Genomic DNA, 22621 nt, shown 5'->3' on the forward strand with positions numbered 1-22621 from the left:
TATATGCACACACCATCGGCCGCTGTCAGCCTGTTGCCTGCAGATAGAAAAGGTTTCTAAGTGACGAGCTTGTTTTCTGACCCAGCGAAAAATGTTAAGAATATTTGTCAAGGATGTAGAGAGCAAGAGAGAGCCTCCAGTAAAGGTGAGGAGAGTAATTGATTATTTGGTGATCTTGATAGGTCATCGTGACCCAGGGAACTGAGCGTGTTTTTGCTATTTTCAGCTCCAGATTGAAAGACAGAATTTTGTTCTTGTTCTTGTAGTGGATCTTGGTAACAGAATTTTGAGCTATGTTGACCCTTATGCTTCAGGAAGCTCTGCCCAGTTTGTGGGGACAGAATGCCTTTCAATGCAGCACACTCTTTTTTAAGGGAGGAGAAGTAATGGTTAATGGGTTCTATAATAGCTTGTAACAGGCAGTCAACCTCCCTTTTGGCAAAAGCGGCTCTATCAATATGTGTCCTCCAGAGCCTGCGGTTATCACCTCTAATAGGGCTGCCTGACCTCATATCAATGCCTCCTGACAGCATCACAGCTGCAGCGGTTTACATCATGTAGGGTTGCCAGGTGTCCAGTATTGAACCGGACTATCCTGTATTTGAACCCTCTGTCCATTAAAAAATTAGAGGTTGGGGGGGGGGGCGTGGCCGAGACACCTAGCAAACAAGATGTGTGGCGTTGTAGCTCCGTCCCAAATGCAGGCCAAAAGGGGTAAAATGAATTATTACGGTGTGCAGAAATCTGCAGTATCCCCTTATAAAGCTGGGGGAACCTTCCCTATGGGCGCGGCCGGACCCAACAGCGGTGAGAACCAGGCAAATACCACCCCGCAGGCTGAAATCGGGTCCTCAGAGCCTCCTCACCAGCACTGCAAGGCTTCCAAGATGGCTGCCGGGCGCAGCAGAAAGGCCCTCTGTGAGCAGAGGAAATCGCAGGTCACAGACCTTCCAAGGAGGTAAGGAGTGAAGGCCGCCAGACGAGAGAGCCGACCAGGCAGTGTAGCAGGGAGAAGTGTCAGCCGCCGGCTGGGGTGACAGCTGCGGAGGACAGGGTGCTCGGAGGGGTGGCTATCTTGTGGAGGCCCTTCACATCGGTCCCACGGGTGAGCACAGATCCTCTCTCGAGAGCATTCTGACCCAGAACTGGGCCCGGAGGTCGAGGCCCCCTCCACTAAGAATGACACACTTATCCTCTTTAATAAAATTGGATCTCTAATGCAAGCGACAGTGAAGGATCTCAATGAGGCGATATCTTCCCATGGACGCGGAGCTCAAAGAGGTGAAGTCCCAACTCGGGGTCATCAAACTCCGACAGGAGGATGCGACGAACAGGGACTGCCGTAACAATCTCCAGATCCAGGGGATCCCGGAATCTGAGACGGCTATCGAGGGGTTTATGGATAGATGGCTGACAGCATCTCTTCCAGATTTTACCGAAGAGGCTCTCGCCCTCGACAGGTGTCACAGAGCCCTAAGAATGAGACCCCAGCCGGGAGACAGACCAAGGGACGTGCTACTGAGGTTCTACTATTTTAACCAAAGGAAGCCTTCAGCATAGCAGCAAGAGGCTCCAGGGACCTCAGGTTCCAAAATATACCCCTACAGGTCTACACGGATCTTGCGCCCTCCGCCCTTGCCAAAAGAAGAAATCTCAGTGAGGTAACGGCAAAGCTGAGGGATCGCAATATTAAATATAGATGGACATTTCCTTTCGGGCTCATGGTGGTTAAAAACGAAAGACCACAGAAACCCAGAAGATGGTGAAGCTTTCCTTAACCACCTAGGCCTTGGTCCCCCCTCTCTCCTGCCTTCCTCCACCCCCCTTCTTTTTTTTTATGGAACCTCCTCAAACCCCCCCCCCCCCCCCCCCCAATACCCATTCTCTGATGTTTTTTTTTTTTTTTTTTTTGAGGTAATACTGGACGTGTATGTGTATACCGGTATAACCTCTCTGGACATGTATTACCTCTCTGGACATAGTGACCTGACTGGCTTGAGGGGTCGCGGGATTTCCCCAATCACATCCAGATTGGCTGCTGCTTGGTAATGCAGCCAATCAGGAGGCGGCATCAGGAGCCTTGGGGTGGAGCCAAGGAGAGGAGTAAATTGCATTGAGAGGTGAGAGGTTCACCATTGTGTCCATTATTTTTGGAGAAGCCACCTGGCAACCCTATTTACATGTACTGCGAAAAAGTATAACCAGGGTTTTTCCATCTACATGTACAGGAACTTATTTATGTTAGAGCTTGTTTCCCCCTCAGCAGAGACATGATGGCCCTCCTGCAGTCGCAGCATAGTCTGCTCTGGAATTAAGGCCTCAGGGTGTCCCTAACTTATAAATTAACTACTGGGGTAGACCTCAATTAAACAATATAGGTACTGTATTTTTGGAGAGCTCTCTTTCCGACCTGCATCGTTACTTTTTGTGGTCTGAAAAGGAAGATGGAGAGGCCAAGCTAAGCAGCCATCTTGGTGGGCGTACCTCCCGAAAGTCCTCTTGATGAGTGTTGTTAAAACACGGGCTCTGAGGTGGGGGGATTCAGCGCCATGTCTGAGTGATTTAGCACTTTATCCTTCTTGTGGCTTTGGCAATAGAATGTAGACTGCACACTGGTTGTGCTAGTGATTCGCTGTGTCTGTTTTGTGCTAGTGTATGCAGCTCAGCATGCACTATATTAAAAAAAAAAAGGACATATACTGAAGAGTGCTAAAAACAAAATATAAAGGAAGATCCAGCCCGGCAGATAGGGGCGGCTCAGTGATTTGCATTGTTTGTATTTCTGTGTGAGGAGCAGTGGAAGCTGGTTACAGTATCGGGCAGTGATGTCAGCTTTGGGTTCCAGTTAAGTCAGGTAATGGCAGGTAGAAGGTATGACAAGGTAGATGTGAGATGAAGTAGATGCTGTTCGACTGAAGGACAGTGTCCCTTTGCACTCACTGTATGAAGGATCCTCTGAGTTAATTTTGGCAGCTTCGGCATGCAAGCGGTTATATGTTGCAGTAGGAGGTGTTGTTAGGAGGGGTTATATCAAGTAATAGGAGGAGTTATAGGGAGCCGTTATAAAGCGCAGTAGAGGGAGCCGAGGCAAAATAATTCAATGCACTTGTCATAATAGGATGCATCAAGTTGTTCTTTGTGTGATTTTTCTCCCCTTTCTATTTTAGTTGCTGTCTTGCCAAGGAGCTAGACCCAATTGTATGATACCTTTAGCGCACATACCCTGGAGGAAGCAATGTTGAGTAATTGATGGAGTACAATGTCTTTTGTTTAGTCCTAGAGTTTTTTTTGCTTTCTTTCCACATTCCACCAACCACAAAGAAGTTATGATTCTTTTGCAAGGCAGCTGGTTGTCCCCTTTTTAATACTGCTCGTGGGACTTTAATAACAGTAAGGCACTCTAGACATTGTGTTCCTTTTGGAGCAGGAGAGACTTGTTAAATATCCTGGCGGTGAATGGGTAGCAATCACACACACTTACCTGCGAGTAATCCTGGGCAGAGAATTAGGTATTCACACTTGCACACAAGCATAACATAAACAAGCAGCAGAGAATCAAAAGCCCCCATAAAACCTGTCTCTCCACTCCCCTCCTCTCTCTGCATACAACAAAGGAACCTTTTACAGGCATGACTAAAAAGTCAATGGGTTCTCCTTAATCAGACAGCTCTGATGGTAACACAACAAAAGTGCACTGTATAATGGTACGAAGTATTTGCAAATGTCTTCAGCCTCTTTATGATGACATACTGCAGTGCAAATGAATTATGCGTTTCTCTGTACTTGTAGCTCCCAGCATAAAAGCGAACTGCACTATTTAATGATGCTGATTATTTCAATATCCTTCTAGTAGTATGCAACTACTGCTTTGTAGAAAAAATATATATATATGTATGTATGTCTTTATTTATATAGTGCCCACAGCTGTACATAGCTCTTTACAACAGAGACAATACAGTACGTGCAACAAATTAGATCAGACGAGACCAAAGGAAACCCCTGCCCCGGAAAGCTTACAATCTAAGTGGTATGATGGAAAATGTACAGAGACCGCAGGTGAGGGAATCAGTGAAGTAGATAGCAGTCATTAGTAGGAGTGACTGTGGATGTGTGACAGTAGTAACTTGTAGGTAGCCAGAACACAGACCTCTCAAGGTAGGGATGTGATGATTGAAGCAGGTGTGCTCGGTGTGTTGTCAAGAGCTGAAATGAATGCTTTGTTATCATAATTGTTACTATTATTGCTGGTTTTATTTCTGAGATGTGCCCTGCTGATGATGAAATGCCTGTATTTGTGATTGTCTCTGTCAGAATGAGATTACCATTACTTGTAAGACATAATGTACCAGGACATGTTGAGTTAGTACAGGTAATCATAGTGAAGAACTTATATGTTCGTGTTTGGTTCCATTACCCAGCTTGTATACTAAAACGATTAGGGCTTTCCATTAACTCCCACACTAGATAGTGAATTGGGCTCCACATGGCGCTCGAGCTGCAGGTTACTTCCATCCTATGTGCTGCCCAGATCAAATATGGCAGCCCAAGCCAAGTTCTAAGCAGCCTATCCACTGGTTAAGGTCTCCTCTGTCACGACCGTCAATAATCCAGTTTGAGTTGGAACACACAATTCTCCTTTAAACCTTTTATATATTGTAGTTTCTCTTTATATAGCGTCAGTCAGTGCTTGCACCATTTACCAAGCTATTATACAAGACCTGAAACTAGGTGAATAATACAGAAAAGTAACATTGGGGGAAAGGAGTTTGTGCCCGAAGAGCTTACAGTCTAACTGGATTATTGGAAGGCAGAGACAAGTGACGAGGGTAACAGCATGTGCAGTGACTCGTGTGGTCATTTAGCAACACTGTATATGCTTCCTTGTAAATGTGAGTTTTCCTACAGGAACAGGAGAGGAGGTGTGATGGATAGTGAGGGGAAGGGTGTTCCACAGCTGGGGGATATATCATTTTTATGGAACAAGGAAGAAAGTGCTGGATATTTTTGAGTGCTTGGATTTGCTGTTTTTCTCTCAAACGCTCTCTTTATTTGGGGGTGGATGGGGGGTAGATTACTGTGAGCGTTATCTGTACTGACTTCCTGGAACATTTCCCTGCAGCTCCCTGCAGGCCCCGCTCCACTTCTATAGAGATAAGCCTTTGTCTCACACACTCGGCTCGGAGGTGGCCGCTGTCCGAACACTTGACTCTGAGCCTGCTAAACACAATTGTTTTGCTCAATTTTCCCGTCGGGGCAGAGAAGCGTCTCCTGCGGGGTTTTGTTTAGTCAGATGAATAGAGCTGTTCTGTGCAGAGTGCCGAGCGCAGAAGTAAAGTGACATTGAAAGAAATGACTTGCACAGCGGGAGAAACACAGAGTAGGCTCTTCTGATCGGCTTGACCGTGAAGGCATTAACTATTCCACTGTGTTTAACCCATCAGCCTGCAGGGGGCCAAATTAACTCTCATTACTAGAGGAGGTGCTGCAGGGCATCTGACCAACCACCTCTGTTGGAGAAACATGAAATACATTCAGAGAGCTTCCTCATTGCAGTGCATTATTAACCCTTCATTGCCAAAGGGGGGTGCATTGTATTGCACCACTGGCCCCTTTGCCAATGAAGTTCTTAACCCTTTTGATGCTGGATGACTAAAGTGCAGTAGACTAACCTTTTTTCTTTGCTAGTGAGCCCCGCAGCACAGCTTTGGCCTCTTGGGCCAGCAGAGTGCCCTGTTACCATCTTTATTGTGGTAAAGTCTCACCGGGCACTGCCAGTCCCTCCAGAAGTGGAGACGTTAATATTTTGTCTTGTTAAACTGTACAGAAAAAAAGGTGTTAATTGGCGGTCATCTGCTTCCGTACCCCTGGATGTTTAACTAAGGGAGGTGAAGGGGTTACGCACACAGTGTGCTTAAATCATGTGCTCTTTGGACATCATTATTCAGACAATATATTGCAGAAATGTACCAAGTATTATAAGGTGCTGGAGACCCGTTTTACAATGTCCATTCCTTTGTTGTGTACCTGGACAAAGAGCATGCCCTTATCTCCTGCAGACACCAGCATGTATTTAATGGTTATTTTCCTGTGCAGTCTGAATAGTCCTAAACAACTTCATATGAGAAGCAGCAAAAGACGGAGAGCCTCCCTATGGCCATGTTTAAAGCATGTAAGTGTCTAGTTTCTGTTGAAAAGCAGTGTTTGTATCTGCCCGTTCTCTGTTATGGATGTGAAACTTGGACCCTAAATGCGAAGATAATCCAGAAGCAAAGAAGTATGCAGAGCTGAATGCTGGGTATTACCCAACGAGACAGGAAAAAGCATGAATGGGTTTGAAACCACACACAAGTCTGTGACATCACAAGGGTGAATAAATTAAAATGGCAGTGTGCCGAACATCTCGCAAGAAGAAATGACCAACGTTGGACAAAGATGGCACTCAGCTGGATTCCATGAGAGATTAAAAAACCAAGGTGACGACCAAAAATAAGATGGGAGGATAAAGTGTGCGCGTGCGTGTGTGTATTCCATCCAACTCCTGACGTTTCTATTTAGTCTCTGGAGTTTAGGAGGGAGACTGTTCAGATGAAGAAAAATAGAAATAACATAAAGCAGTACGGGACACGAGAGTACTGGCACAGTGGGACTACTCCAGCTTCACATTCCCAGCACAGTAGGAATGGGGGTAAACGTGCCCTAGTGACAACGCTGGTGAGCCACATGATCATTTAACTTTTTGGAAGTGACTTATCCCTGTAAAGCGCTCACTACCCAACCACTGATTTATCTACATTTGTTTATTTCACGGCCACCATTGTATATCCTCCAACTACTCGTGTGTGTGTGTATATGTATATATTCATACATAGTGTTCTGCAAGAGCAGTACCAGGCTGTTGTGTTTGCTGTGCCCCACTGGAGCGCAACCCATTGAGAATTGTCAAGTGGGACTGCATTGCTGTTTTAAGCGCGTGTGTGTGTTCATGTTCAATCAACTTACAGTAATCTCCGCAGCGATTAAAAGGTGAAGCTGTCCCATTTGTCCCACAATAATCAGCACTGAGATGTTTCAGATTTTTCTGAAACCTTTATAGACTGTCACCAACTCACAGAAAATCTTAGAGACAGGCCTGTAATTATTGGGTGGATAGTGATTATGTGCCATTTATGTTCTGCCGTAAGCAAGGAGAAAAGGCTTTGTTGAAATAATGTTTCTCGGGCTGCACGAATACCCTTTTTTCTTCTTTTCATCCTTTTCTGAAAGGATAATGGAGCAGGAAAAAAATATATATATATTTCTCCGATCCGTTTAGGGCTGTTGAAATGATCTACACGCTCACACACAAAAACAATCGGTAATGATACTGGTCGTGGCACAAATTGCACTGGAGCTAGGGGGATAATATGGCTTTTTGTCGTATAATCTGTTTTTTTTTGTTTTTTTTTTCGCCCCTCAGCTCCCTATAAATGACACCACAGCAGCTAGAAACAGAACGCAAGGGATGTCACACAGCGCCGGGAGACACTCATGCAGTGCTATATCGGTTAAATGCGAAGTCCCATATAGCAGACTATATTGGAGATGCGATGATGCAAAAGCACTCCGCAACAATTCTTTTTAAAGTTGCTCCCTCAATTTGTAATTGGGAGTAATAGCTTTGCAAGATTCTAACTGTAATAAACACCAACACCAATATCTCAGCATTAACGCGTATGTGCCCCTGATAAAGGCAATAGCTGCGGAAAAGATGCAACAGAGTAATAGCTTTGCAAGATTCTAACTGTAATAAACACCAACACCAATATCTCAGCATTAACGCGTATGTGCCCCTGATAAAGGCAATAGCTGCGGAAAAGATGCAACAGCGACTGCAGAGGTGCAGTAGTGAGTGCTGATGTACAAAGCAGATTTTTGAGAAGCAAAATGGCATTCAGCTTGGATCTCAGGATATGGATCTGAGCCGTGACATAGAAACAAAAGGTGAGCATTGCATCAGCTCCCAAATGTTATTTCTTTTAGTGTAGTAGTGTGATGGAAAGGACCTGCACGGACCTCAACCCACGTACTAACATTCCCTTCCCCACAGAAGCTTGCGCAAAGCTGGTTTATAGTAGAACAACATTACGTAAAGAACATCCCTTCAACAAATAGCATCTTTGGTTGAGATTTTACAGCCTGTCATTGCGCTCTCGCATCAACCTGGCTAATGCCTATGATGGCCACTCCGTGTGTGCGCGCACGAAGGAGCGCGCTGGCTCGTCCGCGATTTAAAGAGAGAAAAAATGTATTTTCATGCGTTGCCGCATGGCGGCGTCACGTGAACTGGTTCAGCCAATGAGGGTGAACCAGCTTTGTGACGCGTTTGCCACGCCCCCATATCGCCTCCCCAATCTCCTGCAGCCATATTCACAGATCGCTGGGGCTACAGGAGTGCGGGAGGCTATGCGGGCGCACAGGCTGTATAATATCAGCCTTATACTGCTATTTATAGTGTGCGCAAGGCTTCTTACATGTACAGCCTATTGCACAAATGTACCTGATTATCGTAACTACTGCCTTATTATTTGTCATAAATGCCTGACCTGCAGACCCGAGTCCCCTCAAGCAAAGAGGATCCTAGGCTCAGAAGACCTTTTCAAATGGGCAGAGCAGCTTTAGAATGGTCGCTCTTACTGTTCACTGGATATGTAGATATAGATATCGCTACACACCCCCATATCCAGTCATACACTGTTTAGGTATTTGGGACCCATGCTCTTTTGTATCATCTGTACCAGCAGTGTGCTGAATGAAGTGTATAGAAGTGTTGTCATGTTCATTTTCTGGGGTGCTGTCTTTGTATGCTAATAGCTCGTGTCACTGTTGAATTAATCGTGCTCATTTACAAGTGGGGACAACTACCTCCCTAGCCCCATCTTTTGTTGGGACTTGTGAATATCCTGTATCTTTCTCCCAGTTCCTTCCTGAGCTCCCCATGCTTTCCTCTGCTTCCTCGGCAGTAAGTTAATGAGGCGTGTAGCTGGATGCATGGAATCCTTCATTTTAGCCATGACATATTGAATGCGGCAAGCGGAACCACCAGCCAGCATTAAAAAAAAAATCATCTCGTCTTCTCTCAAGGGCTGTCTGTCTTCAACTTGTTTTAATCCCATTCACAGTTGACGGGCCCAGCAAACGTATACCTCTCCCCAATAATGGGATCAATAATTAATTTCTTACAGCCTGGGCAGTGTGTAGTACTGTACTGTACGTGTTATATAAATGCTATTATAACGCATTGCCCTCCAATTTCTTCCTTTCACTTTTTACAGGGTTTTTTTTTTCTTTTCATTTTTTTAATGGTTCCTTTAGGAGAAATTATTAGTTGTTTTATTTGGCTCCTTCATAAACACTTATATCAAACTATTTTTTAAATCTTGGAGAAAGCCAGATTCTTTTTCAGGTTGTGGTGCTTGTAACTGATATTTAGATCCTGAAGAAGAGACTAGTGAGGTCTGGAAAGGTCTTGTACTAAGGCCTATGAAGATCTTCAAGATGGTCCATTAAAAAGGATGCAACTTGCAACCATGTCTAGTAGGGTTAGTTTCAGCTTTAATTTACTTTGCATCTTTTGTCAGCTCAGACACGGGCAGCAAAACCTCGACATGTATCTGAGAGCAGTAGAGATGTTAATGTAATTCCTATAATCCGTTACTTTGCCAACAGGTCGGCAGCGGCTAAATCAATACACTCCTGGGGTATCAAAAATGGCAAGGAAGTGATTGATAGAAATGCAAAACGGAGCTTCCTAAGCCACTTGCGTGCAATCATTGGGTTTAATTGTATCAATACCACTCGGTCTCCTTGTGACCTTTCCCTTTCTTTTAATTATTTCATAAAGGAGTAACCGCTATACCATGTAAAAGTTAACAGAGCACGTCTTGTGACACAGATTGCTTGGTAGTTGCTATGTCATTCTGTTTGTTTTATACCTCACTGGGCATCTGTTTTCTTGCCATGTATCCTGTTCAGCTCTTCCCATTCCCTCAATTTCTCCTCTGCCTCAACATCTCATAAAGAATAAACTTCAATCCTCCCTCTGCCTACTTCTTAACCCTGCCTGTCGATTATCAAGACACCAGGCAAAAAACTATACGTCCTTTTCGAAATTCAGTGACCCTTTTGCTTTGGCACTAGCACTGGACACTGCAGCTGTAACCGTTTCATTGCTGCAGGCGCCAGTAACGCATTACAGGCATACCCCGGTTTAAGGACACTCACTTTAAGTACACTCGCGAGTAAGGACATATTGCCCAATAGGCAACCGGCAGCTCACGCATGCACCTGTCAGCACGTCCTTAACATCAATACCGGCTCCCTACCTGTACCGAAGCTGAGACTATAGAGCCTGTTACAAATGTATTATTTACATCAGTTATGCACATATATGACGATTGCAGTACAGTACATGCATCGATAAGTGGGGAAAAGGTAGTGCTTCACTTTAAGTACATTTTCGCTTTACATACATGCTCCGGTCCCATTACATACGTTAATGTGGGGTATGCCTATATTGAGTTGTGTATATAACTGGTGACAGACTTCTCTTTCAGCCTTCATGTTCTGTCAATATAGCCCAGAGCTGGGTAGCATGGTTGCAGCTTGCTCTGTTTCCCATCACGCTCAAGTACCCTTGATCAGGATCAATTTCGGCCGTGCGTTATGACTGTAAAAGCCGATAATAATCTGTAATTCTCTGCAGTCCCCCTGCCCAGGCTCTAATTTGTATCCAATTTAGTTATGTTGCTTTCCAAAACCCAGGAGTTTTGAAAACACCTTGTACTATTATTCGGCTGCATTTAGACACATTTCCTCTGTCCTGGGGCTCTGCGTGCGATAAGCAAACTGTGTTACTTGCAAATAAACGGCCGTGATCTTTTGCTGACTATTTTTTTTGGTGTGGTTAATTTGATTTTTCTTTGGTTTGTTTGTTTGCAGGATGTCGTGTGGGGATTAAACTCCTTATTTACAGTGAGTACAGACATAAAGTGATTTATAAATGTCTGACAGTACTGATCTGTATATTGATCAAAGTAAAAGCTGTCTACAAGAGGAGCAAAACTGCACAACATGACTGAAAATGTTCTAATGGTTCAGCTGATACAATATATAGCAGCGGCCCAGCCCCACTTACAGTACAACAATAAAGTTTCCGTTTTCTGCACGGGGTAGCGATTGTCCTGCATGCATACGTAGAAAGGTAGAAGAAACGGGTCGAGCGGCCACGTGCTACTTAAACATACGGGCATGAATAGAAATGTATTGTGGCATAGTAATGGAGCAAAAACAAAGTTTTGGGTGCTGCCCACACCCTTTGTCAGTTCTAGGTTACAGAAAAAACGTGTGTTTAAATACCCAGAAATCTCCACCCAAAACACATGGTGCAGGCACGCTAGCCGACAATTGGTGGTCACAGTCCGTTGCCGTCGATCAGCAGGTACACACCTTGTTGTAGATCCGCGTACCCATAACAGATACGTATGAGGTGAATAGCTGAAAACAATCATCAAAGAGCTTCCACGTGTCGACCTGTGGATTTGTATTATAAAGGGCAGTGTAATCGTCCTGCATAGATATAGGGCAAGGGTGCTCAACTCCACTCCTCAAGACCCCCCAAACAGGTCAGGATTTCAGGATATCCAAGCTTCAGCACCGGAGGCTCAGTTGAAGACTGAGCCACCTGTGCTGAAGCTGGGAAATCCTGAAAACCTGACACGTTGGAGGGTGGGGGGGGGGGGGGGGGGCCTTGAGGACTGGAGTTGAGCAGCCCTGATATAGAGCAGCGGTGCGCAAACTGTGGGGGCGGGCGGTTACAGGGACCCCGCGCTCTTCCCCACGGCATTTTAATTAAATGCAGAGGGAGGCGTGAGGCCTCTGTAACTAACTCACTTACCTGCTCTCTGCGGGTCTTCGGCGACGCATCGCCATGGCAACACAGCATCAAATGACCCGAGACGTCAGTTGTCGCTGAGTTATTGGGAGAGGGGGGGGCGCAAACGCTGCGGCTCCCGGGCAGGGGGGCGCAGCTCAAGAATTTGCGCGCCGCTGATATAGACGACAGTAAGCAAGCAATTGTATGCAGGACAGTGCAAGAATTCTCTCCAGCATCTGCTTGCAGCAGCTTTTAGATGCAATAAAGTCTCGCCACATTCCATGCATCTCCGGCACAGAGGTTAACGCAACATCAGCTAAATTTAACAGTCGTTATTGGGACGCAAATATCGATGCAGCCTATTGTAGTTTTGTACCTGTTATCGCCTCCCCTAATCGCTTCATTACTCGAATGAGACCATGTTCATGCCAATTGCCTTAGTGTATGGAAAGCTATAAAAGACAAAACGTGAGCGTAGGTCTTGGCGCACACTGAGGCGTTAAGGTGCATGGGTCATAATGCGTGTTCAGTTAAGCTGAGCCGTGGCCCGATTTTTATAATTTTTATATTTATAGGATGGATAGATATTTGAGAACCCTGTGACACATCCAAACAAGTTCAAACGGTCTTTGCTTTTAATAGTAGATATTACAGTTTTGTGGTATAAGCTTCTGCTTTCAGTTAGACTTAAACCATAGAATTCCCGGCCCAGTGATGTATCCTGTTATGTGTGAAATCCCTGCAAGTGAAATCTTTGTGTTCCTCCCACAGGATCTGTTAAATTTTGACGATCCTTTGAACATTGAGGCTGCTGAGCATCACTTGAGAGATAAGGTAAGACTCCAATCCATCATGTGCATTCACTGCGGCTTGGCGACGGTCTGTGCCCCCTGGATCCCATGCCCTGTGACTATTTCCTCTGAACTGCCCTCATTTTTAGTTTGTCCCTTTAGCGTCTTCAGTCACAGCTGTAGCCAGTGGGTTGGATAAGGCTGAGATATCGAGTACTGCAATGCGCTCGCAAAACTGTGACGTCACATTTGCGACCCCGCCGAGCGATGTGCAGAAGCACATTCTTTTGCGCGCACATCTGCAGGGGAAACAAGGTTGATCGGAAGACTGATTGTGTGTAGGTGTAACTTGGCTGAAAATTAACATGGTGCACCATATAATGACTTTGTATCTCAATAGGGTGCCAACCACCTGAGATGAACACATTACACTGTATAATGGTACTTCTGCACGGTCTCAGCCCCACCCCCCAGATGTGGAGCATGCAGCACTGTACATTGATTCGGTCTCCATACATTAACAACAACCTAAAATTAAGACTGCATTTTGACACAGAAAAGTTGCATACACTTCCACTCATGAAAATGAATATATTCACGGTGCAGTTCTCCTCTATGCATAAACCTCAATAAAAAAAAATCTTTAGCACCAGCGCACTGCTCCTTGCATGATATTACATGGTAATGATCTTATAGGGTATGAATACCTGCTGCTCCAACATATATCAGTAACCAATATTACAGTCCTTCCCTAGAGGAATTTTTCAGTTGGTGTTAGGAAGAGGTTAGAGGGCATTAGGGGCAAGGTCAGAAAGAATAGTGGGTAAAATGGGCTGATAATGTGCGGTATGCGGCCACATCCCTTGGCATAAATATACACTAGCCAAGAATATAAATCCATTAAAAAGTCCTTTGCCCCTAGGATGGCAGATGCCCTTCAGCTAACGGTGTCGAGCACTTTCTACTCCAGCTTAATCCTTACAAGCAGAGATGCAGCTGCACATTTATCAAGGGAATTCATACTCTGCAATTTTGATTGGGGGATGGGGGATACAAATCTACAGGCATCATTACACTACTGAGAAAAAAATACCTAAACAAAAACCTTGCAGTAATCACATGATGCACACATCACAGGGAAATAAAGTAATTTGACCAAGGGCACTTGAAGCAGTTACTGCTCCCCATCCCTTACAAAGGCCAGTCTTTTACCCAAGGCCATTGACCTGATGAGGTATATATGTAAACCAGTGTTAGAATGCATGGTGTTGGTTGCCTTGCGCTATGTGTCGGAAAGATTGGGTGTAAATAGTACGTTTCTCTCCGGAACAGTGGCGGAACTATGCAGCCCATCCTCCAGCGTTCCGTTCCATGTCTAAAGCTCCCCCCTCTCTATACCTGTGGTGCAGGGCCTTACCAGGTGGTGGCAGCAGAGGGAGCCCCCCATGGTGGTCCTAACACGAAAGTTGGGCCCAACTTCCGCAATTAGTCTGGGTGGATACCCTCAGTCACCGCCCGGGGAGAGAGGAAGTCCTATATACAAAACTGTACTATGTAGAAGGGTAAAAAAAAGCAGACGCACCAAATGGTACAATAAATGTTTCCCACAGGTGACTATTTCCACCCCGGCTCTGGAAGATAATAGTGTTTGCACTTGTTACAGTGAGAGTAAATGTAGCTGCAAGGATCTGATCTCAGGCAGGGGGATGGTTAACAGCAGGATCCCTCGCTTGTCTGCCCTTGATTTGACGTGAACTTTTATTCTGAGACATGAGAAACACAGTTGTGTAATTAAAGAGCACAACCTGACAGCTCACAATTTTCTCCTCTGTCTTGGGTGCAGTGTGTGTGGGGAAAACCTCCCCTGAAGTAGTGAGGCCTGTCTGTAATTCCAGTGTCCGTGGGGTCCAGTGACTTCTATATATCAAGCTTCCAGACAGTAGTGATTAGGAGGCAAAATTTATCAGAATACTTTTCATTTATTTTTCCCATCTTTGGGGGGCAGTGGGTAATAAAAGGGTTATGTGGAGTAAGTAATACGTGGTTATAGCTGGGGGGTTCGCAAGATTTTTTTGGTGGGGGGGACGCAGCGGTTACAGAGGCCCCGTGCTCTTCCCAAGGCGTTTAAATTAAATGCCGGGGGACCGCGTGAGGCCTCTAACTTACCGTGATTCAGCCGGCTTTGTCATTCAACGCCGGCACTAAGGTAAGGGCAGGTGCGAGCAGGCAGGGGGCGCAGCACAAGAAGTTTGCGCACCCCTGGGTTATAGGAAGAGCCATACCGTGGAACAGGAGGAGTTAAGGAGGCATTGTAGGGAGCAGTTATATGGAGCAATACGAGTTTTAGGCAAAGGTTATATGGAGCAGGTCTGAGTAGCGGTTATATGGAGCATTACACAGAATTTTAAAGGGCTACTATATAGAGCTGCGGTAGCCAACTCCAGTCCTCGGGGACCACCAAGAGGTCAGGTTTTCAGAATATCCCTGCTTCAGCACACGTGGCTCAATCTGTGGCTCAGTCTTCGATTTAGTCACTGATTGAGCCACCTGTGCTGAAACAGGAATATCCTGGAAACCTGATCGCTTGGTGGCCCCTGAGAACAGGAGTTGCTGTTAACCTTGTTTAATGAGATGTATTACGCTTCTACTTGTCTTGCCATTATCAGAGCTGGCGTTATCTTCTCCAGTCCAGAAATATTTCAAACGTTATTACATTTGCCATTAAAGGGCAGATTGGTAAATTTACTGCCGTGCTTTTGTTTTTTGTTATTAAAAAGCCTGCCTGATGCATAGACGGTCTTTAACTGGCTCGTTGGTCAACAATCTATAACTGTTAATGTAAATGGAAGCCGCAATGTTCACTTCTAGCGGAGAGAAAGACAGGGAAGCCTAGAAAGCAACATCAGTACAAAGGCCGTGCAATGTATTCAGCCTCTGCTGTTTGGAAATTTGCATGAGAATTCCAATGTTGGTTTTTCAAGGTAATAAGGCAGTTCTGTGACTGTAACCTTTCTTCTGCTGTTTCTATAACAGCCATTAAAACAAGCTTGTAGCTTCATTCCGGCCTTCCTGCCTCTCACCTGTCTCCCCTACAATCTATCCTAAATGCTGCTGCCAGAATCACTCTACTCTTTCCTAGATCTGTCTCAGCATCTCCCCTCATGAAATCCCTCTCCTGGCTTCCAATCAAATCCCGCATCTCACACTCCATTCTTCTCCTCACTTTTAAAGCTTTACACTTTTCTGCCCCTCCTTACATCTCAGCCCTAATTTCTAATTATGCACCATCCAGACTCTTGCATTCTTCTCAAGGATGTCTTCTTTCTACCCCCTTTGTATCTAAAGCCCTCTCCCGCCTTAAACCTTTTTCACTGACTGCCCCACACCTCTGGAATGCCCTTCCTTTCAGTACTCGACTTGCACCGTCTCTATCCACCTTTAAGACCCACCTTAAGACACACTTGCTTAAAGAAGCATATGAATAGCACTGTGGATATTCTGAACACATGATACATAAACTTTGGCGCCCTGCAGACGCACTTACCAGAACTCCCTCCTACTTTCTCTGTACGTTCTCCCCTCCTACCAATTAAACTGTAAGCTCCTCAGGGCAGGGACTCCTCTTCCTTAATGTTACTTTTATGTCTAAAGCACTTATTCCCATGATCTGTTATTTATATTATCTGTTATTTATTTGATTACCACATGTATTACTACTGTGAAGCGCTATGTACATTAATGGCGCTATATAAATAAAGACATACAATACAATACATTCTTCCCTCCTGAAGGGCCCAATGACTCTTACTCAGACCTTCCTTTTTACTGCCTTTTACTTTCACATGTATTGTATTGTATGTCTTTATTTATATAGCGCCACTAATGTACATAGCGCTTCAGTAGTCTTCATGGTTTGTATGTTTCATGGTTAGACTCGCTAACAATGACCTATGTTAGAGGAGAGCGCCATTGTGAGATGTACCCAAAAGCCACTATCAAAAAGCAGTGTGAGCTGCATGTCACTGTGCGTCGCTGCCTCCTTGCGCTCCCAAAATTAGATTGTAAGCTCTTTGCATCAGGACCCCATAAGCCTGGAAAATTGACATTCTTATTATTAGATATGAAAGGTTTGTCCCCTCCAAACACCCTTGTTTCCTTTTACCAGTGCACTATACAATAGATGTGCATATCTCCTATAGTCTGTAAGCCTCCCCAGCACATCACGTACACGGATTGTAAGCTCTTGTTTGGAAGGAATTCCCACGTGTTGTCATTACTGTCCTGTGAAGGATAGCAGGCATGTGTGAAGCTAAATAAATACAAAAAAAAAACAAGCAGCCTGTCCGGGTGTGAGGCGGCTTGAAGAACTCGATCTATCATTATATAGTGAGGCATGTTTATGTATTATTGCCTTTTCTACAAGTCATCGCTCCGGAGGACAGAAACTGAGATCAGGAACCCTGAAGCACTATCTATCTGTCTAAAAAAAGCCTAAGCACTGAAAGTTCGCTGCTTTGTCTCCAACAGACGTGCAATAATCAGCAAACACAAGTGAGATAAGCAAGCATTGAAGAGGCATTTATGATGGCCTTGTTTATCACAGCCAGGGCTAATTGATGTCAGCTTTGTTAATGAGGAGCACCGACCTTCTTGGCACTGGGCGCTTCCCCGTTAACTGAATCTCTGCCAGAGCAGGCTTGAAGAGAAAGGCAGTGTTTTACTAACATGCTATCCAACAGGAAGAGTGTTATCAGGAGTATTTTTATAGACTGTTTATTATCAGGAGAGGGGGAGGTCCAAGTGCATGAAGCAAGCAATGATTTGATTACATGGAGAGGAGACATCTGCCCACTGACAGACCACTCATCCTGCCTACCCCACTGACTAACCTGTTCTTAATTAACCTTGTTGGTAGATAGAAGTTCCGTTCCCTATTCCAAGCAGGGCTGATCTGTTAAATAAGGGGACGCTTGGGGGACCCATTTTCTTGTGAGAACAAACGGGAAGAAATGCTTTTAATATCCAGGTAGTCAATGTCCTATATTGAAAAATCATCTCTCACTCCACGACCCCGAACATAAAAAAAGGTCTTCATTCGGATATCCTCTTTGTGCAGATGCTGATTTAAGACACCTGCATCCTGAAAGCAGATGGACAATCTGCTCCCCACCACAATCGTGATAGATTTGGGATCTGAAATAAACTGAATTGTTTTTATTCAACATGGAAAATGCTTCTTGAAAGAGGATATCCTATTGAGGAAGTGTTGTGGTTTTGGGGACTCTTGAGTGTGAATGATTTGTTAATGTATACGTTGGACTTCATGCTTATTAAAAAAAAAACAATATGTATGTAGTAGCGCCCTATACTAGCCTAAAAATGGGGCCCGTGAAAGGTCTACTAGGGTGGGTAGCAACTTTCATTTCTAAATAAGTTTGCACTTTCGTGAACTTCTTCTTGCTGATGTAATTGATCAGATTTGTTGGGCCTGATATTTCACGGGATAGAATTGTGAGCGCTCTTTAAACAACTTATTTTCCTGCACGCCAGACTCTCCTTCCAAGCTGTAAGTGCTCACGATCACCACTCGCTGATGCATTTTTTTTGGCAGGCACGCACGCACGCACCCACATCCTGCAAGTCCCTTCAGCAGCAAAAGGGATGAAGCACTCACATCAGCTCACACTGGCTCGTACCGAACCAAACAAGTGCTCTTTCACTGCGAGTGAAAAGAAGTCATACATATCTGTCACTGGGACTTCCAAGGGGGACCTTCGATTTTGCTTTGTCCCTTTTATTCGGCCAGAACACCCCATGCTGGCTCAGGGGAAGCTGCATCATCCGATTCACACGCTAAACAAGCGCAGCGGAATCAGAGGGGGTGGAGGGATTGGTACTCCCATACTGCAAAATGTGCTGCATGCTGTGCATCCAATAGCTGCTTTTGGCAAGGCTTCCTCTTGTGAGAGGAGAAGGGGGCCTATTCGTGGGATTACTGGCGATAACTGCTCCCTTCCCACTCAGATCTGTGCGTTCAAACCCACAAGTGCGGACACAACACAAATCAACCTAGGAAAGGTGGCAAAGGTGCCTGTGCTGGGGCTTGTTTTCATTTCCGCTCAGAAGATCATTTAGCACATTTTACAGAGCAGCGGGTTCATTTTTAGCGGTTTGAAGAGTGTACATAATCAGGATCACTATATAGGCGTATCACACAGTATAGCAATACTCAGCAGTGTTGTAAAGTGCAACATATTCATTTTTGGAAGGCTGGAAATATATGTATATATCGATACTCAGTATCACTGTACAGGTCAGCTTGTTCATTTCCGGCGACTCTTCAGTACTCGACGTTGCCATGGGCAGGATTTATATACTATAATGTACATACTCATCCTTATACACAGTGCAGCACGTTCCTTTCCAAGGGCTTCAGCAATATATATATATATATATAGAGCAATGCTCCGTGTCATTTATAGGACAGAGTGACCGCTTCTCAGGGCCAACGAGTGGCTCTACTACGTGAATCTGCCTATTTAAATGGTGTTTCACGGTCAATGCGTCTCTCTCTATCCTGTGCTGAAGGCCATCGCTCAGAGAGGCAGCGCTGACAGACTTGCTAAAGTGTTCCGATGAGAGACGTGCACTATTTATGGGGACATAGTTTACGCTGCAGGACACTTTATGGTAACCATGGCACTATAACCAATCTACCTACTCCCCGTATTGCATGTGTATGAACCTCTTCACTGCAGGGGGCTGTGCAGCAAAAAAACATCCAGCATCTATGGGGTTATTGCCCACTCATCTAGGAAAAATGAATCTGTCTACTGCTTATTACCAAAGGTCTCTCCCCTATTAGGTTAGGCACATGTTGTCATTGTGTATATACTGTATACATATTCCACTGATCTGTACAATGGGGAATGAGAAACAGAAGATTAAACAACAATTGGGTGTGGGGGAGAAAGTTTGGTGTTTCCTGTTGAAACTGCAGTCTGCAGAGGTCCGTACGTGTGGTCTGTCTCAATGAGGTTGCATTGCGCAGATCTGGCAGTGGTATACACTTAACAAAGAGCATTGTGAGTACATATACTCTGCAGTATTGCACCCGGCAGCATGTTCTTTTTGTTAAGTGAGGGCTTTCCCCTGCCCCCTTAATATAAAGAGCTACTTTAACCCTTTGGTATCAAAAGGAGTTAAGCAAAAACAGTTGTGTGCTTGAGTTTAACAGATAACTGCTTGACTATAGTGCAAGCCCAAGTTTGTAAGTCCCTTTAATACCACTGCCTGAATGAATAGGACATTGAGGACCAGGCCCTGCAGCTGAGTGAATAACAGTCTAGTATGATGAAAATCCAAGTGCTAAATGAAACCAGAACAGGGCAGGTCAATATATATTAGTGTGTAGAGAATAAATAGCTATGTCACTCGCTGCTCATTGTTTTCCATCTGATAGAAAATGCTCCTCCGTGGCTTTCTGTCGCCCCGTCCGTACTATCTGCCGTATTTGTGGCTCTAACACTGTTTTCTGGGTCTCGCCGGCAGGATGAGTACCGGAATAAAGTTGAGGATTACATCAAGCGCTACGCCAGATGATGTCGCAGAACCAGCTTCCGAAAGTTGGATCCCTCTCTACGAGAACCGGAAAGCCTCTCGGAGTCTCCAGAGCTGGGGGTGGGGGGGAACTGGAGACCCCTGGACTGGTTCTGCACCCTCGCCCCCCAAAGACTGAGACACACATTTACCTCCACCCCTGGCAGCTCAGGGCCTTGCAGCTGGGACACCCCCAAGATGCAGCTTTCTTCCGATTTTTCTTTCTTTTTTTGCTTTGGTTTTTGTTTATTTGACGTGTGTGGCTGTTTTATGGGAGGGGGGGAGGAGTTAACTAAACCTTTTTTTTTTTTTTGTTTTTGTTTTTTTGGTTCAAGTTGCAAAAGAACCCAAAACAGAATATGGGAGCTTCTGAGGAATAAGAACAAGAATAAGAGAAGCGCTAATCTAGAGGAAATCTGCATGTTTTCCCTGCTATACATTATTATACGGTAGCAAAGGGGTAAATAAACATTAACATGTGAAGGTGCTGACCCAGGACTCGGTCAAAAACTTTAACTGCTTTTGCTTTAGGTTCCCTGCCGACTCCAGATTTCCTTTGGTGTCAGAGTGGCTGTTTTGTTTAAATCCTTGGTGTCATTCTCCCTTCGCTGCCAGAGCAGTTTGCCAGAGGCTGCAAACGTAATATACTCCAGCATGGAGCACCCAGTGCCCCAAACTGCAACAGGGACGTTCCTGCTGGGGTTATTACTGTGGGATAGGCAGGAGCTACGGAGAAAAGTCAATATGTCAAGCCTGGTCTTATAGTGCCGGGGGGCTCAACGCCAGTCCTCCAGCACCCCCAACAGGTCAGGTTTTCAGGATATCCCAGCTTCAGCACAGGTGGCTTAATCAGTCGCTACTTCAGCACCGGTGTCTCAATCAGAGTCTCCGTCTTTGCTGAGCCTCTGATTGAGCTACCCGTGCTGAAGCTGGGATATCTTGAAAACCTGACCTGTTGGTGGGGGCTTGAGAACTGGAGTTGAGCCCCCCTGTGATGGTTCACTTTGATACGCCACATCCTTCAAAAGTGGGACATGTTTTTGTTGTTGCGGTGGAAATGTTAAAAAAAAAAAAAAAGTAGTAAATAAATAAGTTTACCTCCAACTTCCCTCTCGACCTCTTTGCTGCCTGAGACGCCTGCAGAATATCTCAGGTAGATCCTGGTAAAGCTCTCCGGCCGCACAGGAGTTAAGAGGTCAATTCTCAGATCCATATTAGATCTCTGAAAATGTATTTTTCAGCATGAACCGCGGCGAATGCAGCTTTAATTTCGTCTCGTGTGAAAGACGCTTAATGAAAACACTTTCCGCCTGCACCCTGAAAATGTACGGTATGAGTAATATAAATACATGGATATGCGCTTTCTGTGCTCTGGCAATGTATCTGATGTGTGCTCTGATTTCTTAGGCAGGAGGAAGGGATGATGTGGTGTCTTCTAATTAGTCATGTCTGATGGTCTTTTTAGTGGTTATAGGAATGATTCTCTATATGTATATATATCATACAGAACTGTGTAACAAAGAAAACATTACAGCAAATTCATGCTCCAAAGACCTAATCTATTCAGAGGCGCAAGGCTTTTAACAGCACACTTTGTCACTGGGTCTTAGATGGATTATCTTACCAGTATTCTCCGGCACAGTGGGAAGTCTATAGCCTCCGGATTCCACCCCAGCGTTGGCTGCTGGAATGGATTTGACGGATAATTTGAAAGTGCTTTGGTATTGACAAGGGGGCTGAATACATACACAATTTTCTGTAAACAAGACCATACTAACACACATCCCTTCCTATTTCATTGTTGCTAGTTTCACATAACGCCCCCTCCCAACTCTTTTTATGTGGGTGCTAACACGTTAATTGCTGGATGGTAGTGCAGTGTTCTCTTCTGTTTATTAACAGGTTAACCAGGAAAGATGGGAAAGGGTTAAATAAAAGCCATGTGTTGTTCCGGACTGTGGTGTGACGTGGCCTTGATATACTGTATGGACCTTCAGCTCCTGATTCAGTGCATCTGTACTGCTGGGGGTGGGGGGGGGGGTTACAGGTTTGGTGCTGAGTGGATGAAATAGGATTTTCCTGGACATAAAAGGAAGACCGAGACAGTGGCTATAGATTGCTCTGTGAATGGGGGTTATATGAAGGGGCCTTTGCTTTATAATGGGGTGAGGTAGACAATGAAAGAAAAGGCTTTCATTCGGTACCCATTCACTTCCATTCTGGGGGCAGGGGGTGTGATCTTTGTGTTGGTTGTGTACACAGGGCAATCTGGGAGAGCCAGAGCCATGCACACTGGGGGGAAAGCAGGGAAACATGGGGG

The 22621-nt window shown here is 45.0% G+C and overlaps 1 protein-coding gene across 11 annotated transcripts in view; it reads left to right on the forward strand.

Moving 5' to 3' along the window:
- Positions 1-22256, forward strand: part of UBE2F (ubiquitin conjugating enzyme E2 F (putative)) — a 113521-nt gene extending 91265 nt beyond the window's left edge. For 3 of the 11 annotated variants that reach the window (XM_075607270.1, XM_075607263.1, XM_075607264.1), the window contains 3 exons: positions 10978-11010; positions 12683-12745; positions 20254-22256. In XM_075607270.1, the coding sequence (XP_075463385.1) occupies positions 10978-11010; positions 12683-12745; positions 20254-20304 (147 nt within the window). In that variant the 3' untranslated portion in view covers positions 20305-22256. Of the gene's footprint in view, positions 1-7729; positions 7796-7838; positions 7981-10977; positions 11011-12682; positions 12746-20253 lie in introns of those variants that run through there. The other 8 variants (XR_012802552.1, XR_012802553.1, XM_075607272.1 and 5 more) reach the window with 5 other exon arrangements.
- Positions 22257-22621: the final 365 nt, after the last annotated feature.

The sequence above is a fragment of the Ascaphus truei genome, chromosome 7 (assembly GCF_040206685.1).
Source record: "Ascaphus truei isolate aAscTru1 chromosome 7, aAscTru1.hap1, whole genome shotgun sequence".
NCBI classification, from domain to species: Eukaryota; Metazoa; Chordata; class Amphibia; order Anura; family Ascaphidae; genus Ascaphus; species Ascaphus truei.